Consider the following 21,902-nt stretch of genomic DNA (forward strand, 5'->3'; position numbering starts at 1 on the left):
GGAGAGAAGGATAGAGAGTAGGGAAGATGCAAATGATGGATGGTTACTCGAAAATGAAAATCGGCAGCAGAAGCATACTGAATAAGGATTTAGATCTTCACACTTTCGTCATGCCCTGATTTCCAATTCTACTACGATACTCTGTACCTATTCTAATAAATGGACCGACCTACCGACCGTTGATGTTTGCATTCGTATACAGGGACTGGGGAATTCGGACAAATAGGTATAGGAATAGCCGATCAGGTTGCCAGTTTGCCAGTCCAGTTGCCAGTGCAGGCTACCAGTCAGCAGTCAAATGTGCGAGTGCTGTGTGGAGTGAAGTTGGGAATATTTCGAGAAGAAGTGGGGGGAACCTTGGAAGGAATGGATAATTCTGATTTTGGAGGTCACACGTTTTCTATTGCTCAAAGCACATTACGGGCAAAGTCAAGGTTCATATTGAATTATATCATATGTAAGATATTGCTGTGTATCTCCCTACTACCTACCTACCTAGGTAGAATAGACATAACAGACTTTCTTCAAGTCAATGAATGTTTCTTCCCATGGGGAAAAAGGTACCACCTCCTTACTTGTACAGCATACATATGGCATATTATCAATACATGGGGAATTTCATCTTGCTGAAGCCGATCAGGGAGACCGGTGACTACCTAGGTATGTCTTAGAATTATGAACCAATCAAATTTCGGTGACTTTTCATCCATCCTCGAGCCATTTTTCGAGCCCATTCATATCATTTCATTCCAAGGCTCACATCATCGCCAGCCTTGTCACGTGATTGTGATTCGGAAAATATCAAGCTAACTCGGCACGGACCACAACCCTTGAAAAGCTTTTTTTATTTCTTCTCATCTATAAATTCTTGTCGTAGAGATCTTCCTGTTCCATTCCATACTTTTCCAACAACCTTCAATTTCAATGACGGTACCTTCAACAATATAAATTCATACTGTCGGTTTATGCATCCTTCAAGTATATATCTTTGCTCCATTCTCAATTGTTACGATCTTCGAAATGGATTCATTCTATTGTTGGAATGGTGGAGAAGCTCCTCCATCAATTTTGTCCATATCTGCGCCTTGAACATCCGCCAGAACCTCAATTGGAGGATTTACTAATAGGACCCCGACTTTTGATCGTAAGATATGTGCTATAGTGCTATTTTCATGACTTATTCAGTCATGTTAACAGTTTCTTTATTATTGGTATGTCTATATTTATTCCCTCTTTGTCCATAATTCATTCTTTCCCATTCTTACCTACAACAACATGATGTTACAAACAAGATACACAGACCTGTTCTGAACGGCCTCGTGCTGTATGTTGATTATCTTGGAGACCTTCTGATTATTGTTGTTCAAACCTCATTCTGAATTGCCTCGTTCATATTGTTGAAACGCAAGCTAATTCTCAAAAAGTTCTTCAACTAGTAAACTTTTTACGGCAATTCTTGCAACCCGCTTGGGGAATCACAAGCTGCCAATTGTGTTTTCCGCTGCCAATATCATGCCACCATAGTGAGCTAGTACATACTGCAGAATTGAATCAAACCATTTTGATTGAACAGTATGGCTCAGTCGTATCAAGACGCCCGTTCTACATCGATGCCATCTAGGCTATACAAAAATCAAACAGGTAGGTCAGATGAGCAAGGGAAATCTCAAGATGCCGAATCTTTGGCCATATGATGGATATGAGATCCTAGAGAAGACAATGTCGTCCCTCTTGTCAGTGGTCGAGGTATAAAGAAAATCACTGTTCTCCTTTATTGACCGACTCAATCCCATTGTCGTCTTCTGGTGAACAACTGCCTTAATTTTCATCTCTTTGTAGAATAAAGAACCCGCTCAACGGGCTCTTTGTCAATGTATACATAAAGAAATAATAATACAATCAAGAAACAAAGCATCAATTTCAGCATATAAGCTCGTTGACAATCCCTATTGTCCTCTCTTTTCTTTCCTCATATACAACTCACATTCTCATCTACAATCCTCTAGCAGCCCCAAACATACTTCTCTAGCATTGCCTTTTGAGATACTTTCCCCAAAAACTTAAACCTTTTACTACATTCAATTAATTTAGTACAGCTGAGCTGCTAAATGAACAAGATGTCGGAAACTTATTACAACGATTACTTTCTCGACGACCAATACCAATTCCTCGATGGCGTCGAGCTCCATTCTCCTATCTACCCCGTCGACAATCATCAGACTGTTCAAGCTCCTCCTCAAGCCTTCCAGTTTGAAGATTACCTCAACCTTCCGGATGAAGAGATGCAAGGAAATCCCACTCAAGTTGAGTTACCCCTTCCTCACATTACTGACAATGCAACAGTCAATCCTCAGTCTTTAACCAAGGCTTCACTGGCACCATGCAACCAGTTCAACACGTCCCTGCTCCTTTCGAGTTCCCCCCTCATTACCAGAACTCTGTCTTGAATGACTTCCCTGACCCAGCCTATCCTTTGCACATCATTGACCAAGCTGGTCGATTGCCCCGAAACGTTACGGCGGCACTTCTTCAAGGAGTCAAACGACGCAGAGAATTCGACGATGAAATCCTTCAAGTCATCGCTAGCGGCATTGACACCAGTGAGCCCTTTGGGCTCGATCAAAAGCCAAGCAAAAGCGCGAGACATCCAAGGGTAAAGGTAAGGCTCTTGCCATCTCCATCGAACAAGATCCAGAGGATCTTGCCTTATCGGAGTATGAGTATGACCCAGAGGATTTTGCGTTCTCAGACAACGAAAGTGAAGCCGAGTCAGGACCAGCACCAGGACCAGCACCAAAGGAACCTGAAGCCCCTGTCAGACCCATCAAGGTACCTGGGAAGAAATGGATTAAACCCAACGCGACAACACTAGGTAAAAATAAGCGTAGCAAGAATATCCAGTCGATGAACCCATCCAGGTTCTACACTCCTCTCGCACAAGTACCTAGAAGTTGGGGAACGCCAAATCGTGCCGGCGTACATCCATTCCAGTACACCAAGGATGGAGAGTTAAAGCCACATGTTCGCTACACGGTCAATCAGATACAAGAGTTCGTCTTCAACCATCCGGGTCACACAGTCGAGGGACAAAGACACACCAAAAACTCTGGACTCACACTCTGGGTTCAAAGCGTCCCATCCGATTCTGCTGCACGCTACTCGCATCAAAACTCTGACAAATGCCGCTTCGAAGACTGCCCAGTCCGCAACGGCACCATCCACAAGGGACACTACCGAGTCGCCTTCGATGAGCAATCATCCGACCCAGTTGTCACCGACCCTTTCCACAACGCCGGACATGTTCATCTTTACTGCCTCGAAAGATTCCTCGACTTTCCCTTCATCTGTGCCAATTTCAACGTTAGACCTGATCATCGTATCCTCCCCGAGGGTCGAAACAAGATGGCTATCACACGAGATCACCTCGAGATGAAGAAAGTCGTCGGAAAGTTTATCCGCCGCGCAGAGAGAGACCTCGCACACCAAAGTACTATCGCCCCTCGCCAGAGATATAGCTACGAGAATACCCTTAGCTATGCTTTGACTGCAAAGGCCTTGGAGCTTGAACCCCGCAACCGTCAAAAGTTCCGGGACAATCGTCCAAATGCAAACTCCATCGACAAGCACATGAATAACCTTGAACTTTTTGTTGCTGGTAGGGGCAAGCAAGTCCCAGGAAATGCATCGGATTCCGAAGCTCCAATCGCTAGACAACCCAGAAAGAAGAACAACAAGCGAAAGGCAGCCGAGATTGACGAGAACGAAGATGCTGAGTTTGAAATCGATGAGACGATCTTAGATGTTGACGGCAACACTATCGTTGTTGACGACGTAGGACGCTCACCCCAGCTCAAGCCAAGCCCCAGGCCAGTCAGGAAATCTCGGGAAGAGATCAAGAGAAACGCAAGAAAGGCCATCGCGATCTCCAGCGATAGCTCTAGCGACACCGACTCTGGCGATGACAGCGATGTCTCGGATTGGGCCCGCCCAGCCAAGCGAAGTCGTTCCAGGTAAGTTGTTCTCCCACGTCCAGCATACTCGAGAGGTAAGTGAGTATCTCATTTGTCAAGAAGAGAAAGAGGTAAGACTCGATAGATTTCGGTAAGTGTTATTTCTTTACAGCGCATCAAGATTGTCAGAGCTGGACTTTGACAATCGTATTTCCTTGATCTCCTTATGTAATTCATTTCATTAATATATAATCTAATGCCTATAATATGCTTTGCAAGTGACATGAATCTATGAAGTGAAAGAGTGACTAGTATTGATCAAACAATCTCCCTTCCCCGCTATGAGTTCTGAAATTTAGACTTCCATTCGGTATCTACATAACTAGCTAACTAAGATTTCAATATTAAGAATTGGCAGCTCTACCAAGAAAACTGGTAAAGATTAAGATTACTCCCATTGACTTTCCGTATGAAAGATCAAGTATTGTGGCTCAGGGGGGAGGGTATGTGATTTACCATTTCTCCATCCCATCTATAGTTACTATCTACAAATAAATTTCAGTCACAAAAATCATGTGAATACAAAGATAACAATGATTACCATCCCACTCATCTCATCTCATCTCATCTTCAAACTATCTATCTATCTATCTATCTATCCAACCCTCTCAAACATGCTGCGGAAACCTGTGATGCGGAGAACCGTTCAATTTAGCCACCTATCTAAATATTCACATACGTACAGTAAAACCAACATCTCCCATCTCACTCCATCTTCGTACCTCCGCACCGCACCCCTGGATGTACTAGGTATAAAGGAATGCAATGCATCGCCCGGCCCAAATGGAAGTTGCAGAAACCTGGTGGCTTTGTGCTAAATATAGATGATGGGATGGGATGGGATGGGATGGAGATGAAAGACAGAAATAAAGATAAACACGAGGAATAAAGAAATTCATTCATTCCCTTTGAAGAAATAGTGATTCACGTTGTGCCTTTGACCTCAAATTCGAATAAGTTGGTTATCCTTGATATAGGATATAGGATATAGCGAGACATGACTTATCCGGAGAGGAATGTCAGGTTTCGGGATATATATCTCGAGGCCTTTGTTTTTATCTCTGAACTACGACGGTCCAGGGTTTTGGGGTTTGATAGTTGGGAGATGGGAGATGGGAGATGGAATTCCAGATGAATGAATGGTGTGATCCTCGTACGGTATGTTAGATGTTAGATGTACAGAAAGAAGCGAGGGAAAGGAGAGTTGTTTGATCATAGATAATTAAAGGAATAAATTCCTTGATTGTTATCTGTCCATTCTACTCGCACGCATCCCATTCCTATCTAATCATATTCATACTGTCCCAAAACTGTCCCAATTAAGCATCTCACATTTCCAAGTACCGAAACCAAATGACGCTAGCATCTTCATCCTCAACATCAGGAAACGAAACAAATAGAGCTTATCCCAATTGTCTGTACTTCAAACAAAGAATGTTGGACCGACTACTTTTATTCTCTTTTCCTTCCTTGTTCTTATGATAGGATAATAGGATCAACTGATCAGGATAAAGGAATTTGAAGAATGTGATTGCTAGCGGTTTTATTCTTCAGGTTCACTTCGTTTCTGAATGTCTGTTTGGGGACGAATAAGATACATAGACTCGGTTGAACACTATGAGATTTTGCTATACTGTTTTTTGATCGCGGAAGAGATTGATTGGATGTCAGATTAGTGTAGATATTTCTTAGGCTGGTAGAAGATAGGAAGGTAAGATGTCATGATTTAGGAATATAGAGATGTGATGATAATAATAAGTGTATTATTGTACTGGAAATAAGATGGGAAGAAATGAGATGGAATATTTGTGCAGCAAGTACTGTCCCTAAATCTGCGAACAACCTCTCCACTCAACAATATAATCAGATGACGGGCGGCAAACCATCGACGCGCCAGTCTTTCCCATGAACCGCCTTACCTTACCTGCTCTTGATCAGGTTGAGGCAACTTGAATCTTAAGGATCGAGATTATATATTCCCCACAGTGATTCTTATGCAAAGAGCAATTTACTGGAATTTCGAACTCTTGGTACGATCATGATATCAAATATAAATACACATGCTATTAAAGAGCGTGAATGAGTCACATCCACTCAAAGTCCTAGCCATCACATAATGAATCGCATCTCCACATCCTTCTCGCACACAAACGAACCTCACTCTTATCTAGATAACTTCGCATTTATCCTGTGATAATGGTTCTACCTTATGAATATTAGGAGTCGAGCAAGATGTCGACAGGGTGGTGTATGAATGCGGGCACTTTCTATTAATCCTACCTGGGAAGATAACTTTCTGAGGAGATCGCAGTAAGAAACAGTGTTGATATGAAGATGATATTGTATGGGAATATAATGATAATAACACCAAGCGAGAGTGAATTCAGAGTGAATAACACGATGAATGGCAGCAAAACTGTTATGTAAAGCCCGCGTGTAGAAACTACAAACTTTACGCAATCAAATTTTAAAAGTGATAGTCCTACTCCCACGAGTTGACAAGGACTCGTTACACTGCGCAAGACCTTGGTCGAATTATTCGCATTTCGTACTTCCTTAACCAGTAAAAGTCATAAAGTTGGGGGGTTTATATAAGACCCGAGGACTTTTCAGTCTGAGAAGGAATACCATATTCGTACATGTTGGGACCAGCAGAGAAATAGCAATTCACCAAAGAGGATGTTGTGAATGAAATCTACATATTAGCACCAGCCCGAAAGAGCCTCCCTAGGTAGATAGAGTAACGAAAGGTGAATATCAAGAACCCCCAAGATATCAAGTACCTAATACCCCTCTTTTGGGAACGGCTCCATCATTTTACATATTTAAATATCACCTGAGCCGGTCACTTTGCAACCAACAAGGCAGAGAGTGGAACGAAAGAGCACATTGGGCTTCGTGAAGCAACACGATTTAAATAAGGAACTTGATTTGACGAATCGTCACATAGGGGTCCCGAAGTGACTGTCAAGAAATTAACAAGAAAGATTTTTGACGGGCAAAGGAAGGATTTGAAGTATCGACGATCAACGATCAGCGTGAGAAAATGACAACAAGAAGGAAGAAATGATAACAACAGGAGCGTAGATTCAAATGAGAAGGCAATACACAGTGAATTCAATACCACATGACAAAAAATAAGTGCACGATCCATAGTAACAAGCATACTTTATTGTCTCGGTAGCTGTGGTCCTAAGAACCCATGAATCAAATAATGGAAAATGACGATGCATGATCAGTTGAGTGGCAGTCATTTTTATAAGGTGTCCATGAGAAAATCGATTGATCTCATACTCGAGATTCCCGGATTTACAGACTCATTTGTACCATAATACAGTGCGCCTATTTCATTCACAAAGTGAATGAATGAAAATGGCAAAGGGAAGGAAGACACAAGGTTCCATGATGCGCACTCAAACCCGTTGACCAGAGAGTATGACGGGGCTTCTCACTCAGTAGAGAGCCATGAACGCAACAAACGAGGTGTCTCTCGACAACTAGGAGAAATCAAGGGAAAATGGATAGTGATGGACAGAATGTACATACCGAAGGATGAGACAAGAAAATAGGAAGTACAGGCAGAATGTAAAAGGGAATTCAGACTGCGTCTCCATGATAAGTTATATTAATCCAGAAACATGGGGAGCCCTTAGTGGCCTCCGGCACTACATAAATAGACTTCTGCGATGGTGGTAGTTCCGCAGCGAAATATTACGAGGACGCATATTAGCTATAGCGGAGATCTGGTGGCGATACTGCTATAAATAAACTGAAATAGAACATAAAGTTGCTTTTCCAGTCACACCAAAATCTGGAAAAAGGATGGAAAAAGGACAAAGGTGGATCTCGAGCGAAAAATAAAAGTCTATTCAACAGAAACAAGGCAAATGGTATGCGCATGTAAAAATGAGGCTCGGTGACACTCATTCCAGCATATGAATTTCTGACAAGGGACACGACCCAAAATTGAACAATGACTGGCAAAACAGACATTCACATACAACAGTGGGGATTCGCTGGTGGTCACCCACCCAACTACTAATCCACCGATCTGAAGCTTGTGTATGGCAGAGCGGACGGGATGCCCAATTCTCTTCAGTCTATGGTCGTATGTGTTTGAGTTGGTGTTGTGAGAGAATATGTACTCTTTTTGTACGACGCGCAAATCTAACCATGATGTGATGTCCAGACGGTCGTTTGTTGTTAAGACTGAGTGTTGATGATATGGATAGATAATTAACAGGACTTGCAGATCTATGAATACCCTTTGAGATTAAAATAGCAGAATTCTATCATATGTACCATGTACCTAGGTATATATAGTATGTATATCTTGCTCTCGGATTGTTGAATTGTTCTCGCGCGCAACATAAATTAATCGAGGACACACGGGAACTTTGTCAATCAATTGACGTATGTCGTCTTGTATCGTCTTGTAAGACCATGGATAGTGATAGTAAACGCAGTGTTATCTGTCGATCGTTTTGATATACTGTAGTGATTTGCATTCGGGACATGATCATGGCGTTGAACACAAGTTGTTGTCGTCATACACTGCGAAAAGTAAGTAAAACCAGTGTACGGGATGGTAAGACTTGAATCTTATCCAGACTAAGATGAACGTCGATAACTGGGTGTGTGCGATTAGAATATACCAGAAATAGAAGAAAGATCGCGTCGATAAGTCGTAGATGATGACGAACTTGCACAGTTGCATAAACCATTTCCATGCATTTATATTTTCAAAGCATGTATGACATGTTCACCGTCATGCCCCTTTTCACGGGGGTATACTCCGTACAATCTACCGGCGAATCTTCGATATCTTGGCATTTGTCGATAAGCTGGAAGTTACTAGGTAGCTCGCTGGTGTCGGTACTACATGCTAGGGAGGTTCTCGAGTATTGTGGAGGAAACAACCGCACAGAAGACGCCAGTGTATCAAATCAGTCGATCGAGTAAAAGCCATGTCGGTTTTTCGACAGCGATAGTAAATGGCCGAGATGGCCTCATTTCTGTTGGAGAAATTATGGAGTTGACAAACCCCGAAAGAGATCTTTAATCAATGAAGAGTGAATACGGCAACATTATCTTGGTTGAAATTGGGACCTGGGTAATTCGACCACGATGAAGCTCGTATTGTAAATTTTGCAATTTACAAAGCAAATCTTAGAGATTTCGTTCCGAGTAGGTAAGGATAATCAATCAAATCGCATCATTTGCGGATTCATTCCATGATGGCGATACGAAAATAGACATCGTTGAAGAGACGAGACGGTGATTAAATCCCCTTCAAGATACAATTATCATTCGAAATTATGATCAACCAATTTTGGAGCCTCTGATCCCGATGAGGACTGAGAATTGAATATATTTGGAAATTGAGTCGACAATTTCCTATCAGGTTCCAAAAGATGCTTAAATGGAAAGCAGACGACTGGGAGTCTGGGATGAAGCACGCACGGTCAGATGATTTATTATTATTAAAGAATGGGATTTGAATCATAAGTGACTGGGACTGTGAGTGGAAATGGGAATATACGGGGGCATCTAATTCATCGAGCGAATCAAATTTGGGTATTGAATCATAATGATTTGAAGATGGATGAGGGTGAGGAGAACTTGTTCACTGTCCTGACTCCGGTGAACTGTGAATTTCTACTCGAGGAATAACTTGTGAAACAATCATCTAAAGTAAACTGGAGCGACACAACATCAGCCATCCGTATTGGATATTCCGTACATGATTATATGATTAGATGATTGGATGATTCTTTGATTACATGATTGATTACATGAAAGAACGGCAACAGCAACGGCAACGTGGACGTCAACAACAAAAGCAAAAGCATCAGCCTCAGCCACAGCCACATCATCAGGAACCTAGGGCTAGGTAGGTAGGTAATATCCATATCCATATCCATCTATAAGATCCATCTATGGATGATCTGGAAATAGAAGCTTGGAACCGTTAAATGTGACTCTGGATAAGCCTTAGGATGAAATGGTGAGATGGGAGGATTTCCAGAATCCAGAAGATTAAACAATTGAACCAAAACCTGGAGTCAATCGCGATACAGAAGGGACCTACGCCTTAAAGTTACATTTGCAGGAGCTTTTGGGATGGATAATCATTCCTAGAGCTCCTAGTCAGACAAATGTCAGGCTTAGGTTGAAGTAAAATTTATAGGGGCTCGAGGGGTTCTCACTTGTTGAACCAAAGCCAATGCAACCGCTAATTGGTCTTGTTCCTGCATTAGATGAATTTAGATCGACCCTGTAGAAGACGCTACGCCGGCACAAAGCCACCAAGACTCCCAAACCATGTATTTTCTCTGGTCCGGCCTTCCTTCGGTGCGCATGAAATTCAAGCCACGAAACGTCAAATCGCAAGGAACGGATGAACTAGGCCTACAGCTTCTCATAGGTCGAATGTTTGGAAATCCCCGAAACCAAAACGTGAGAAATGGGAAAAACATCCCTCACACTCCTGTTAATTAGAGTGGATGTCAAAGGGAGGCTAACTTTGCCTTTGGGTCAGCGGTGTATACATTGGTCGCCAAATGGCTACACATATTCGCCCTAGCAAAAGTTACTTTGCACGACTACCGGTTTGAGAGTGATTCCCCTGTCAATCCAACTACGAATCGGGTATTCTTTGCTCGCCTAGTGGTGGGAAAAAGTGTGGAAAGTCTCTCCACATGGGACCGCTGAAAAGCAGCTCTTCCTTGTCAATCTCCTAAGTGGCCAAGCCCATCTCCCATCTTTGTTTAATCTCCCAAGCTTATATGGGGTTGACTTGCCCCTCCTCTATTCACTTTTCTTCTTCATCCAAACAAGTCAATCTTCCAGATCATAAATACCTTCTTTTGACTTCGGTCGTCCATTCTTTACAGAACAAACTCTACAGATCAACTTCAGTAAACTCTTTATCACCGCTCTTCAGCACCTTTAAACCCCAAAACCCCAAATAATATTCAAAATGCGTTTCTCCGCTGTCGCCGTTTCCATGTTCGCTGGTGCCGCCATGGCTGCCACCTCCACTGACTACGTGAGTTTGAACAAGATTGCATTGAAGAGACTTGAGGGCATCTGACTAACATTGCATAGGTCACTGAGGAAGTCACCATCACCTCTTGCGCCGCAACTGTCACCAACTGCCCAGCTCGCAGCACCCAAGTTTCCACCACCGTCTACTTAAGAACCTCCTCTACTGAGGCTGCTCCTTCATCTGTCACCCCAGCCGGTCAGCCATCCAACAGTGGACCAGTTGCCTCCGGCCCAGCTTCAAGTGCACCAGTTGCCTCCAGCCCAGCTTCAAGTGCACCAGTTGCATCTGCACCAGCACCATCAGGATCTGCTAATGCATGCGCTGCTACTTGTGCCACTGAATACAATACCTGTCGAAGTGCTCCGGATGCAAACCGAGCTAGTTGTGCTTCCAGCTATGCATCATGCCTTGGATATTCTCCATATGATAGCAACGGATCATTGATCACTCCAACTGCTTGCTCCTCAGGAGCATCAGCAACATCTGCCCCAGCCTCAAGCGCGCCAGTTGCATCTGCTCCAGCACCATCAGGATCTGCTAATGCATGCGCCGCAACCTGCACCACTGAGTACAACACCTGTCGAAGTGCTCCAGATGCAAACCGAGCCAGTTGTGCTTCCAGCTATGCATCATGCCTTGGATATTCTCCATATGATAGCAACGGATCATTGATCACTCCAACTGCTTGCTCCTCAGGAGCATCAGCAACATCTGCCCCAGCCTCAAGCGCGCCAGTTGCATCTGCTCCAGCACCATCAGGATCTGCTAATGCATGCGCCGCAACCTGCACCACTGAGTATAACACTTGTCGAAGTGCTCCAGATGCAAACCGAGCCAGTTGTGCTTCCAGCTATGCATCATGCCTCGGATACTCTCCATATGATAGCAATGGATCATTGATCACTCCAACTGCTTGCTCCTCAGGAGCATCAGCAACATCTGCCCCAGCCTCCAGCGCACCAGCTTCCAGCAAGCCAGCCAGCTTCACCCCAACTTACGCCACACCAGCTGCCTCTTCCGCTGGCTCTTCCCTCGGTGTTGTTGTTTCCTCCCCAGCTCCATCCGTCTCTGTCGTTGCCATCACCACCTGTATCCCAACCGTCATCTACTCCACCATCTCCCTCTCTGGACATGAGACCACTGCTCCAGGTGTCCCAGCTGCTTCCGCCAAGCCATCTACCACTGGACACATCTCCGTCCCAGCCAACGGTACCACCCCAGCTGCTACCCAAACCCCACTTACATTCACCGGTGCTGCCGCCAACCTTCAAGTTGGAGGAGCTGCCATCGCCGCCGTCTTCGGACTCGCTGCTTTCCTTTTGTAAGCATCTGAGTGCTCACCTATCGACAAGTTTCACGCATTTGCATCACAATGGAATTTTCGGGCGCCGGTACAAGTTAATTTTGGCTTGGGTCTACGAAAAAGGGGATAGATACCTTACGGAGGTGTTGATGTTTACTTTGTTTATTCTATTAGAGTCTGGTCTGGGCAACGACAGTTTGGATCAGAAGTTTTTTCTTCCTACGCGCAATTTTTTCTTCTTCAACATCAACATTTAATTCTTAATTCTGAATATTTACATGGACTGGTATGGATCGTGGGATGGAAACATTTCAAGGAAATACACAGAATTGGAATTGCTCGAGAACTAATAAGTAGAGAGTTGGGCTGGGCCATCCCTCCTACCTGTCTTGAAGTAATTGAGTAAATTAATTTCAGAATCAAGATTATTTGTTTGATATACTGTATCTATTTTGCATTTCAATATTGCCATCAATTTCACCTTCCATCTTGCGTGAAATGAGTGAACAGGATCAGATTAAATCGTGATGACCTAGTACAAGATGACATGATTGAATGAAACCGCGAGAGACACTCGAGTTTCGCGTGAATAACTATGATGAATGATGAATCAAATTGAACCACTTAAAAATACGAGAAATTCATTTTAAAAAAAGTTTCCCCGGATCGCCAAGAACGAGTGTTTCACTTGTGAGAGTGATTTTTTTTTTGTTTTCAAGCATACTCCGTAAGGAAATTATGGTTGATCTTGCCCCTGAAAACGTGAGGGGCTGTCTCACTCTGGACGAAAAAAACGGCACACCAAACCCGCCAAAATCGAGACTTTCTTCAAAACACTATTATTTCAAAATTGAATAACAATTCTGAATAATAAGATAAAATAAACATATCAAAGATATATTATAAATTATTAGATTTAAAATAATCACTTTCAATTCAAAATCAAAAATATTAATTATTGATTTAAAAACAGAATTTTGAAAATGTTATTGCATTTTCGGTGTGCCGTTTATTTCGTCCAGAGTGAGGCTGTGTATGGAATGAACGGGATCATTGGGATCCATGGATGGGATCAGGGAGTCCTTGTATTGTGATTGGATGAAAATTGGATTGGATTATGAAATCTGATTACATTATCCGTTTTCAGTCTGAATAAGCCGAATTCAGGTGTACCCTTGAGACATGGGAGTTTCTTCAACAGAAGAGGTGTGGATGTCTGGATATACTTCGTATGTAGAAATAGATATATTCCGTATGGTTCAATGCGGATATGGATATACCTGGTATGTCAAAGGTAAGGAAGTGCATTCTTTATAGCTTCTGAAGTTCTGAGTCCGGTGAGTCCGGTAACTTCGGGTGCGGGATTTTGGATGGTGTCCGCTGCAACCGGTCGTTGGGAGACATTTATTGTGGGTGGGCCAAGAAGTTGATGCATACTTTATAGAATCATACCTAGGTAGGTGGTAGGTAGGCTCGGGAGGTATTAATTAGGTAAGGTAAGGTCCTTCAAGATCCCTAGATTTGGTCGGCAGTAGAAAATGCAGAAAATGCAGTGCGAATGGTGTATATAACACTATGAGACTCGTATATGGGCACGAGATGGGTATGCATGTATGGATGTCCTAGGTGTACTACTATACGTCGTATGCGTATTCTTGATATATATGAGCAAGGCAAGGCTGGCTACACAGCATTCGAGGGATGACTCTAATTGGCTATTTCGTATCAATCGTTTTATTAGTCGCATAAGAAAAACATCTCAAAACAATGATACAAGTAACCTTACACAGAATTCCAAGGGTCCATTCACATGATTTCACATGCAATGCAATTTCCTTTCCTCTCTCTCTTCCCCATAGAGTACATCCCTTCACTTCACATAATCTTCAATCTTTCCATTTCTTCTCCACTCAAGATATGGATGAAAAGACTATCATCTCTGATGATTCGTCTTTTGGAAAGTAGGTAGGTACTAGAATGGTAGGTATAATGAATCAACCAATTATGAAAGTCTTTAACCTTTCACATTTGACAAACTCCGCGAGTCCGTCCATCCCCACTGCCACTCCTCGATTACGTCAACTACAAGTGGAATTGACTTTGCTGGCACGCACTGGCAGGATGAACAACGAGCTATCGAAGCTATGGACTTCCTGACGCTCGCGGTGTACGGCGCAACCAATCTCCCAAAAAGAATTCGAGCTCTAGACTACTACAAGCAAATTGCACATTCTCACGAATCATAATATATCAAACAACTCTCCCAAACAGGAAGTATCCTAGTAAATGGTTAAAAAATTGTTGGAGGCTCCATAAGGCGGCTTATCGTATCTATCGTATCGCATCCGGAAACAGCGGAAAACGTCTGCAGCTTTCTCTTCCTTTTCTTTCCTGCCACTTCTCAAATTTATATTGCAAATCATAACAACGATGGATTAGAAACAATTGATGTAAACAGGGTATAAAGCAGGAAATAATCGGGAACAAAGACGGAACCGGACAATGGCTTCAAAATCATCCCCTCAGAATGGCAACGAGCCATTGCATGCTTCAACGTCAACGACCATTGCGGCAGATCAGTACGAATTCAGCGATGATTTCTCGGACGAAGCAGAAACCATGGCAGTTCCTCATATAACAGATGAGGATGCACAATCCATCATTGGAGTTTCACTCAGTCATGCAGCTTCACGTTTGAGAACTTCGAGAACACCTGCTGCAGAGAAGGCTGCCGCCATGGATAATTTAGAAGGAGGTTATTTTGACAGCGACCCGGAGACTCCGCTAGCATTAGAGCCAACTGCGAATGGGCCATTCGATGAAGAGTTACCAACAACTACAAAGGGAGAAGGATTGGCATTGGAAACATCACCATCACCGAACCTTTCACAAAAACCACTCCCTCCTCTACCTCTGCCATCTCCTCCTTCGCCGTGGCGGGCAGGACCGAAGCCAATTGTCGTTACAGAACCACCAAATGATAGTCGCACATCAGCAATGGCTAGTGTATTCAATAACGGGAATGGGAGGAAACGTCAAAGTTCATTATCTAGCAGTGCTGATGCGCTCAAAAAACTGCTGCCAAAGGGGCTACCTTCAATGGCTCAAGTAGGAAACTTATTTAGTACATCAACGAGTTCGACTCATAAGTCTCGGTCATCTATTAGTTCGCCAAGAAGCGCCACGTTCTCCCCCTTTTCTACCTCGCCTAGTCAATTAAAAGGCGAGGGGCAATCATCCACGAATAACAATCAGGTAAAGAGGCACCTCACAACTCAATACCACCCATCGCAACGTCATAGTAATTCACAACTTCAGAATGCAAGTACAGCAAGCAATAGCAACACAACAGAACGGCCATTGGTTCTTCGCAGAGCAACATCTGATGATTCATTACTATATCATAGCTTATCTCGAAGTTCCTCACTAGGTGATGATACACGATTCGAAAATCACCGCGAACAAGTTAATTCTCGAGTCAAAGCTATCAGAGACTCTTTTCAAGATCGATCGACTTTTCGAATGCCACAACTTCCTAGTATGCCAAGTATGCCCCGCGTACCCAGTTTTGGCTTTAGCATGAACTTTTTGAATTCCAGCCCAGCGTCGTACAGATCAAGGTCAATTACTGATGCACATTCAGATGTATTACCAGCAGTTATAAAAAAGAAGCCACTCGAATCGAGTCCCTCCTTTTCGAAATCCGATTCGTTTTTTGGATGTGAGAATACTCGGTCGTCGACGAAACCTACAAGTGCTTTAGATAAGGCTATGGAACATTTGACGGGTGATGTTGTAATTATGGGTGGATATCGAGGATCGATACTCCGATCTGCTAAAGCACCAAATCATCAACTTTGGGTACCTGTCAAGGTAGGACTCAACCTCCGTAAAGTGGACCTGGAAGTTGGTCTGGATCCAGAGGACGAGGAAAGAATGGAAGAAAATATAATCCCATCTGGGATGCTTAAAAATATTGGACCAGTGGATATATCCAGGCGGTTATTCAAACGACTTCGCAATTGCGAAAATGCACAGAATGGGAAACTCAGAGTGTGGGATTATGGTTATGATTGGAGGTTAAGTCCGCATCTTTTAAGTAGAAAGCTGAAAGCCTTCTTGGAGACATTACCTTCCAATCAGCCAGGTCCTAATGGAGAAAAGCCCACTGGTGCTCTGGTCATTGCTCATTCATTGGGGGGTTTGATCACGAGACATGTTGTGAATCAAAAGCCTGAGTTGTTTAGTGGAGTTATATATGCTGGTGTTCCACAATCATGTATCAACATTCTTGGTCCCTTTAGAAATGGAGATGCTGTCCTATTGAGTTCAAGAGTATTAACCGCTCAAGTCAATTTTACACTACGGACTAGTTTTGTACTCCTTCCTGAAAATGGGGAGTGTTTCTTTGATCTCCATACAAGAGAAAGATATCCCGTCGACTTTTTCAATTTGGATGATTGGATCAAATATCGTTGGTCGCCTGTTACAGATCCACCACTACCACCAATCTCTCAATCTGGTAGTGGACTTGGCAGTATTCTCAATCTTCAACTACCCAACAGTCTATCAAATCTAACGATAACTGGAAAGAAAACTGGCTCAGGTTCGAACTCTGGCTCGGGCTCTGGTACAAATACTCCTCAACCCTCTTCACCATACCTCGGATCTAATTCTCGCAACGAAAATGATGATCGACATCAATCAACCGACCAATCCAAAACCAGTCGAGCAGCAGAAGCTCTCCGTGGGGTAGATGGTACGGATCGTACCCTTGCACCTCAAATGGGCAATTCCCTTGGTAAACCTTATAACCCTGCTCCCTCGGTCTCCACTCTTGTCACTCTTCCCCGCGACAAAGCAATTGCCTATCTACGACGCACGCTAGCCGAAACACTTCAATTTAAAAAAGAACTTCATCACCGACCCGAAATCTCGGAAGCAAATCGTTACCCTCCATTGGCAGTCATTTATGGAAAATCGATACCCACGGTTTATGGAGCGAAGGTCGCAGGTAAGGAAGGGATCCCGTGCGCAGACGTTTATGACAATCTGGCTTTTGCAAGTGGGGATGGGGTTTGTCTGGCGAAAGAGGCAATGCTGCCAGAAGGGTATCAATTAGTTAAGGGAGGGAAGGTTAGGAGTGATAGAGGGCACGTCACTTTGTTGGGGGATTTAAATGCGGTGGGGAGAGCAATGGAGGTGATTAGAAAGGGTAGAGGAAAGGGTATTGGATTAGGGGTTTCGCAGGTCTGACGAGTTGGACATTACTACCAGTTGGTTTGCATTTTTAGCGAGATTGTATGGGAAATGAAAAAGGAGGGTGTTTATGGGAAGATGGAGTTGGCATTTATATCTCATTTTCGATCTTACGTTTACATTGCATAAGCATAGTCATAGGAGCGGGCGGCATGGTTGTTGTATACCTATTGTTTATTTGAGTTGTAGCTGTCAGTTGGTGTTTATTTTGTTTCTGTTTGTTTGATGGATGGGTGTATAGCGTGAAGGAGGGTGTTTGGGTGTTTGGTTTTTGTTAAAAAGAATGGGAAAGTCGGATTAGGCCGTTTGAAATCATTTCGGGGAAGAAAAATCGAGAAGTGGTGAAGTGGTCAGGTGGAGAGAAAAAAATTGATAGATGTGTCGGCAACGATACATATGAAGTTGAATGATACGATATGAGTTATGAATAGAGCAGATACATACATGGAATATTTATCATGTTGGAAACACGTGCTAGTCGCATTAGCTTTACCCAAGCATATACATTTTCTCATGAGATACATGTCTACATGCCTTGCCAGATGCAATAATTGTATCGCATTGTTTCACTTGTTGTGTAATTACGATTGCATGTAGGTTTTTGGTGTATCTATCATTTACCACCTTCTACGAGAAATCGATTTTGAAAGCTGGAGTAATTTCTTAGGCGGTGGGAGATCAAGTGATATATGTACATGTATATATATATATATATATATATACATGTATATGATTGATTTTGACTGACTGACTGTGGAATTTACATTATTGAGTCTATGTTATTGAGTTTATATTATTGAGTTTATATTATTAAGTCTATATCATTCAATTGCTGCTAACTACCTACCTACCTATTGATGAAAAGAAGGAGTCTGGCGCTCTCTATCAGTTACTCTGCCAGAGTGAAAGAAGTAGTCTGGTTTTCTTCTTGTGGGTAATAAATATATGCAGAGCTCTGGTATCGGATATTGTTTGTGTGTATGTGTGTGTTTGTGGTTGGGATGATGGGTTGTGGGGATGTGAATGTTTGCTGGAAATCAAAAGCATGACGCGTATCCGGTCAGATCAAATCAGATCAGCATTGCTTGTGCGTGGGTGCGTCGCATCGTTGAGGTTGATTGTACTTTTGATATTTTAACGGAGACAAATGTTACTGGTCGCGAGCTTGAGCAGCCTCGGATAATGATTCGTTGCGAGTCTGGTGGTGGTGTATGCGGGATCGCGTCGAGAGAGGGGTAGCTTGGCTAGCAGCAGATGAATGGATCTGATGAGGTGGTATTGCCGAGGTCAAAGCAAACGAATGTTGTGCGAGGCTTGTTTCTTTTTTGATTGGGTGAGTGGAAAGGAAGGATGCTGATAGGGAGGCGAGTCGAGTCGAGGTTCTTGATATAAGTTCGTATCCTCCCTCTTCTTCGACTTATCTCGAATGGAGGTCAAGTGTTCACGACTGTGATCCAAGTCTTTAATTACTATCAGTATTGTATTGTTGGATGTGCAACCATTCTCATTTGTGTTTTGTGGAAGGCTAAGGTAATGGACTCATCTTTATATCAAACTGGAAACTAACGGAAAATGAAGGGTTTGCTCGACCCGAAATCACTTAAACTAAAATCCTCTACCCCTTCTCATCACTCGCCGAATCAACATGCCTTGGCCACCATACAGAAAACCAAAGCCCAAAAACAGATGGTCCATGTACCCCTCCCTCCACGACAGTGTAGCACGCCTCCTAGCAGAGCACAATCTCCATTTCGAATTCCATCCCATCGACGACCCGATCGGCTGTACCAAAGAATACGACACCAACATCATGGGCAAATTCATATGTCACAAACGTGCATGTACCTCCTATGGATGGTCGAGTAAGAAGATAGCGATCACGATACGCATGTATGCTGGAGCGAAATACAATGGGAGAGTATATCATCAGCGATGCAAGAGCTGCAACACTCTCAGTCAACCCATTCTGGATGACTCCTATGCGGAGAGGGTAGCGTATCGGCTTAAGAAGTGGAGTGGAATTGAGATGGATAAGCCGGTGTATTCTGGAACGAGCAAGGGCCCGCATAATGAGGATTTGTGTGAGGGCTGTAAGGATGGTCATTGTAGTGCTCTTAATGCTGCTTGGTAAGGTAGTAGGCTCTTTGCATCGTATCGAATTGTTGATCTATTTAATGGTAGCTAATTGGATGCGGTAATAGGATGGTGGAACAGAAATAGCTAGGAGGTATGGAGATAGTTTGTTGGTAGTCTTGATGCTATGGATGGTCACCAGCTTGGAGGTTACATGGGACTTTTCTCACTTGCTATGGTAGTGATGGATTCTTTCCAGGTGCATAATCATGTATGGAATTATCAAGGTTTGGAGATAAATGCAGAGCATGTTTGGAACTTTCTTTCTTATGACTTTCAAGCCGATGGGCCAGGCAACTTTTTCTGGATAAGGTAGTTTGTATTAATCAATTTATGTTTCTCTGAGAAAATCGCCTGGCCTCTGTGAAGCATACTGAAGATTTTATGACTATTCATACTGCTTCAAACCCGCGGTTTTCCATCTGCCCTTCCCTTTGCATCATAACCACTAAGTCTCGCACGCATCCGTGAAGTCTCTGTTCGTTTTTTACTGCATCGTTGTCTACAGAGAGTACGAGATTTGAAGAGATCTATGCTCAAAGTAATATACAGGAAGTATGCAGGTATATGATTCTCAGAAGTGCCATACCAAGACAATCATCCATAAACTAGCCAAGTGAAAATACGCATAGAATTGACTCTAGCAGGAGTACAAGAACCGCTGCAAGTTTGTATCGGGAAAAGAAAAGGAGCGGCCTAGAACAACAGAACTATCTGCATCCAGACTGACACTATCAGACTCGGAATCACATTCCATCGAAATCGACAATCAGGTAAGACTCAAATCGTATCAATCGAACAGTTAAGTTAACACTACGCCCGTTCACAACAACTTTCGCATCCCGTGTCCGCTGTGCTCCACCTCCTCAATTGCACACACAAAGTCATCCAACACGATTTAAGTCGGTAAAAGTAAAATTACAACTTCAACCACATACTACCTAATCGCTATCATTGCAACCTACCATTCGTAAACATCCATATTCAAAAGTTCACTCGACCCGCATCCTCATCATAGTCGCATTGGCCCTTCCCATCCCAATTCCCAAACGAATGATTCATGTTCAAAATCTATGCACAAGAAAAGGAGAATCGACTCATAACAACCAACACGGCTTTCTCGGCTGCGGCTATTCGCCAGGATGTTGGGACCGTTGGTGACTATGTATCTGCATGCGGCGGAGGGTAATCTGGGGGCCGTATGGTTTATCTTCAATAAATGGTAGTTTTCACCCCTCCCTCATAAATGCAGAGATTAAAACCAACAGTTGGTTCCATCCATCCCCGCCAGGAAATCCACAGGTAGATAAACACCCCCGGAAACCAACTACATAAGCAACATACTGGGTCTTCGTATCCGCACCCACAAGGCCGGGTATCTCTTCAAGCCTAAAGAGAGGGTAGGCAAGGTACGGAGGTACATCTCATTTCGTGGTAGTAAGATGGTAAGGCTGCATACCTGCTCATCCAGGGCACACTAATCCCCTACCCTACCCTATCCTGCCCTACCCCATCCTTATCAGTAAGCGCTTTCCCTCCGGGGTCCGTAAGCAGAGAGTGTGGTGTGATCGGAATCCCGAGACTATGGTTAGGTAGGTATGAATTGATTCTCCATCATCAGCCACGGATAAAGAGACTTAAGTTACAATGTAACGTCTTTCCCATCCCAAGCTAATAACTAACTCGAACTCGCTTTTTTCTCGATTAAATAACTATCTACCTACAACTAACAGTTGGTGATTGTTTGAAAACAAAAAACAAACAAACAAATTAAAAAGAGAAATGATTAGCCGCCCGTATAGTATACTTATAGTATTGTATTACCACAGAAGCACACGTGCCATCACTCCGCATCGGAGAAATCGCCGCATCTGATTTTGTACGAGTTACGAGGAAGATGGGTTTCGTTTCCGAGAAGGAAAGCCTGACAGATGGATGGATACGAGTACCTACCTACCCAGCACTTTTGATATCAATCAATCAATTCAATCACTCCACTCCCTCACATGTGATTTCTGACTCTGACTTTTCTCTCTCTCGTGGATTCATTCCCCAAATCATCCATGTCATTCATCTACCAGGTACCATGAATCACCATCATGATTGCCTCCAAACTGGCTCTGATCTCCCTTCGCTTCAAGCAACT

At 43.3% G+C, this 21,902-nt stretch overlaps 4 protein-coding genes across 4 annotated transcripts; all 4 read left to right on the plus strand.

The window, feature by feature from the left end:
* Positions 1–2,117: 2,117 nt before the first annotated feature.
* On the plus strand, positions 2,118–4,396 carry EAF02_007103 (uncharacterized protein; the record flags this gene model as incomplete). The annotated part of the gene is made up of 4 exons (XM_038903151.1): positions 2,118–2,248; positions 2,344–2,600; positions 2,660–4,010; positions 4,360–4,396. The coding sequence occupies 4 exons, from the start codon at positions 2,118–2,120 to the stop codon at positions 4,394–4,396; spliced, it is 1,776 nt and encodes a 591-aa protein (XP_038757472.1).
* A 6,596-nt stretch (positions 4,397–10,992) lies between these two features.
* Positions 10,993–12,386, plus strand: EAF02_007104 (uncharacterized protein; the record flags this gene model as incomplete). Its single annotated transcript, XM_038903152.1, has 2 exons — positions 10,993–11,061; positions 11,121–12,386. The coding sequence occupies 2 exons, from the start codon at positions 10,993–10,995 to the stop codon at positions 12,384–12,386; spliced, it is 1,335 nt and encodes a 444-aa protein (XP_038757473.1).
* Positions 12,387–14,866: 2,480 nt separating this feature from the next.
* EAF02_007105 (uncharacterized protein) lies at positions 14,867–17,620 on the plus strand (the record flags this gene model as incomplete). Its single annotated transcript, XM_038903153.1, has 1 exon — positions 14,867–17,620. One exon carries the CDS (start codon positions 14,867–14,869, stop codon positions 17,618–17,620), a length of 2,754 nt encoding a protein of 917 aa, XP_038757474.1.
* Positions 17,621–19,008: 1,388 nt separating this feature from the next.
* EAF02_007106 (uncharacterized protein) lies at positions 19,009–20,165 on the plus strand. The gene is made up of 3 exons (XM_038903154.1): positions 19,009–19,153; positions 19,202–19,750; positions 19,825–20,165. The coding sequence occupies exons 2-3, from the start codon at positions 19,269–19,271 to the stop codon at positions 19,841–19,843; spliced, it is 501 nt and encodes a 166-aa protein (XP_038757475.1). The 5' UTR covers positions 19,009–19,153; positions 19,202–19,268; the 3' UTR covers positions 19,844–20,165.
* Positions 20,166–21,902: the final 1,737 nt, after the last annotated feature.

The sequence above is a fragment of the Botrytis sinoallii genome, assembly GCF_014898435.1.
Source record: "Botrytis sinoallii strain Bc 23 chromosome Unknown BSIN_011, whole genome shotgun sequence".
NCBI lineage: Eukaryota > Fungi > Ascomycota > Leotiomycetes > Helotiales > Sclerotiniaceae > Botrytis > Botrytis sinoallii.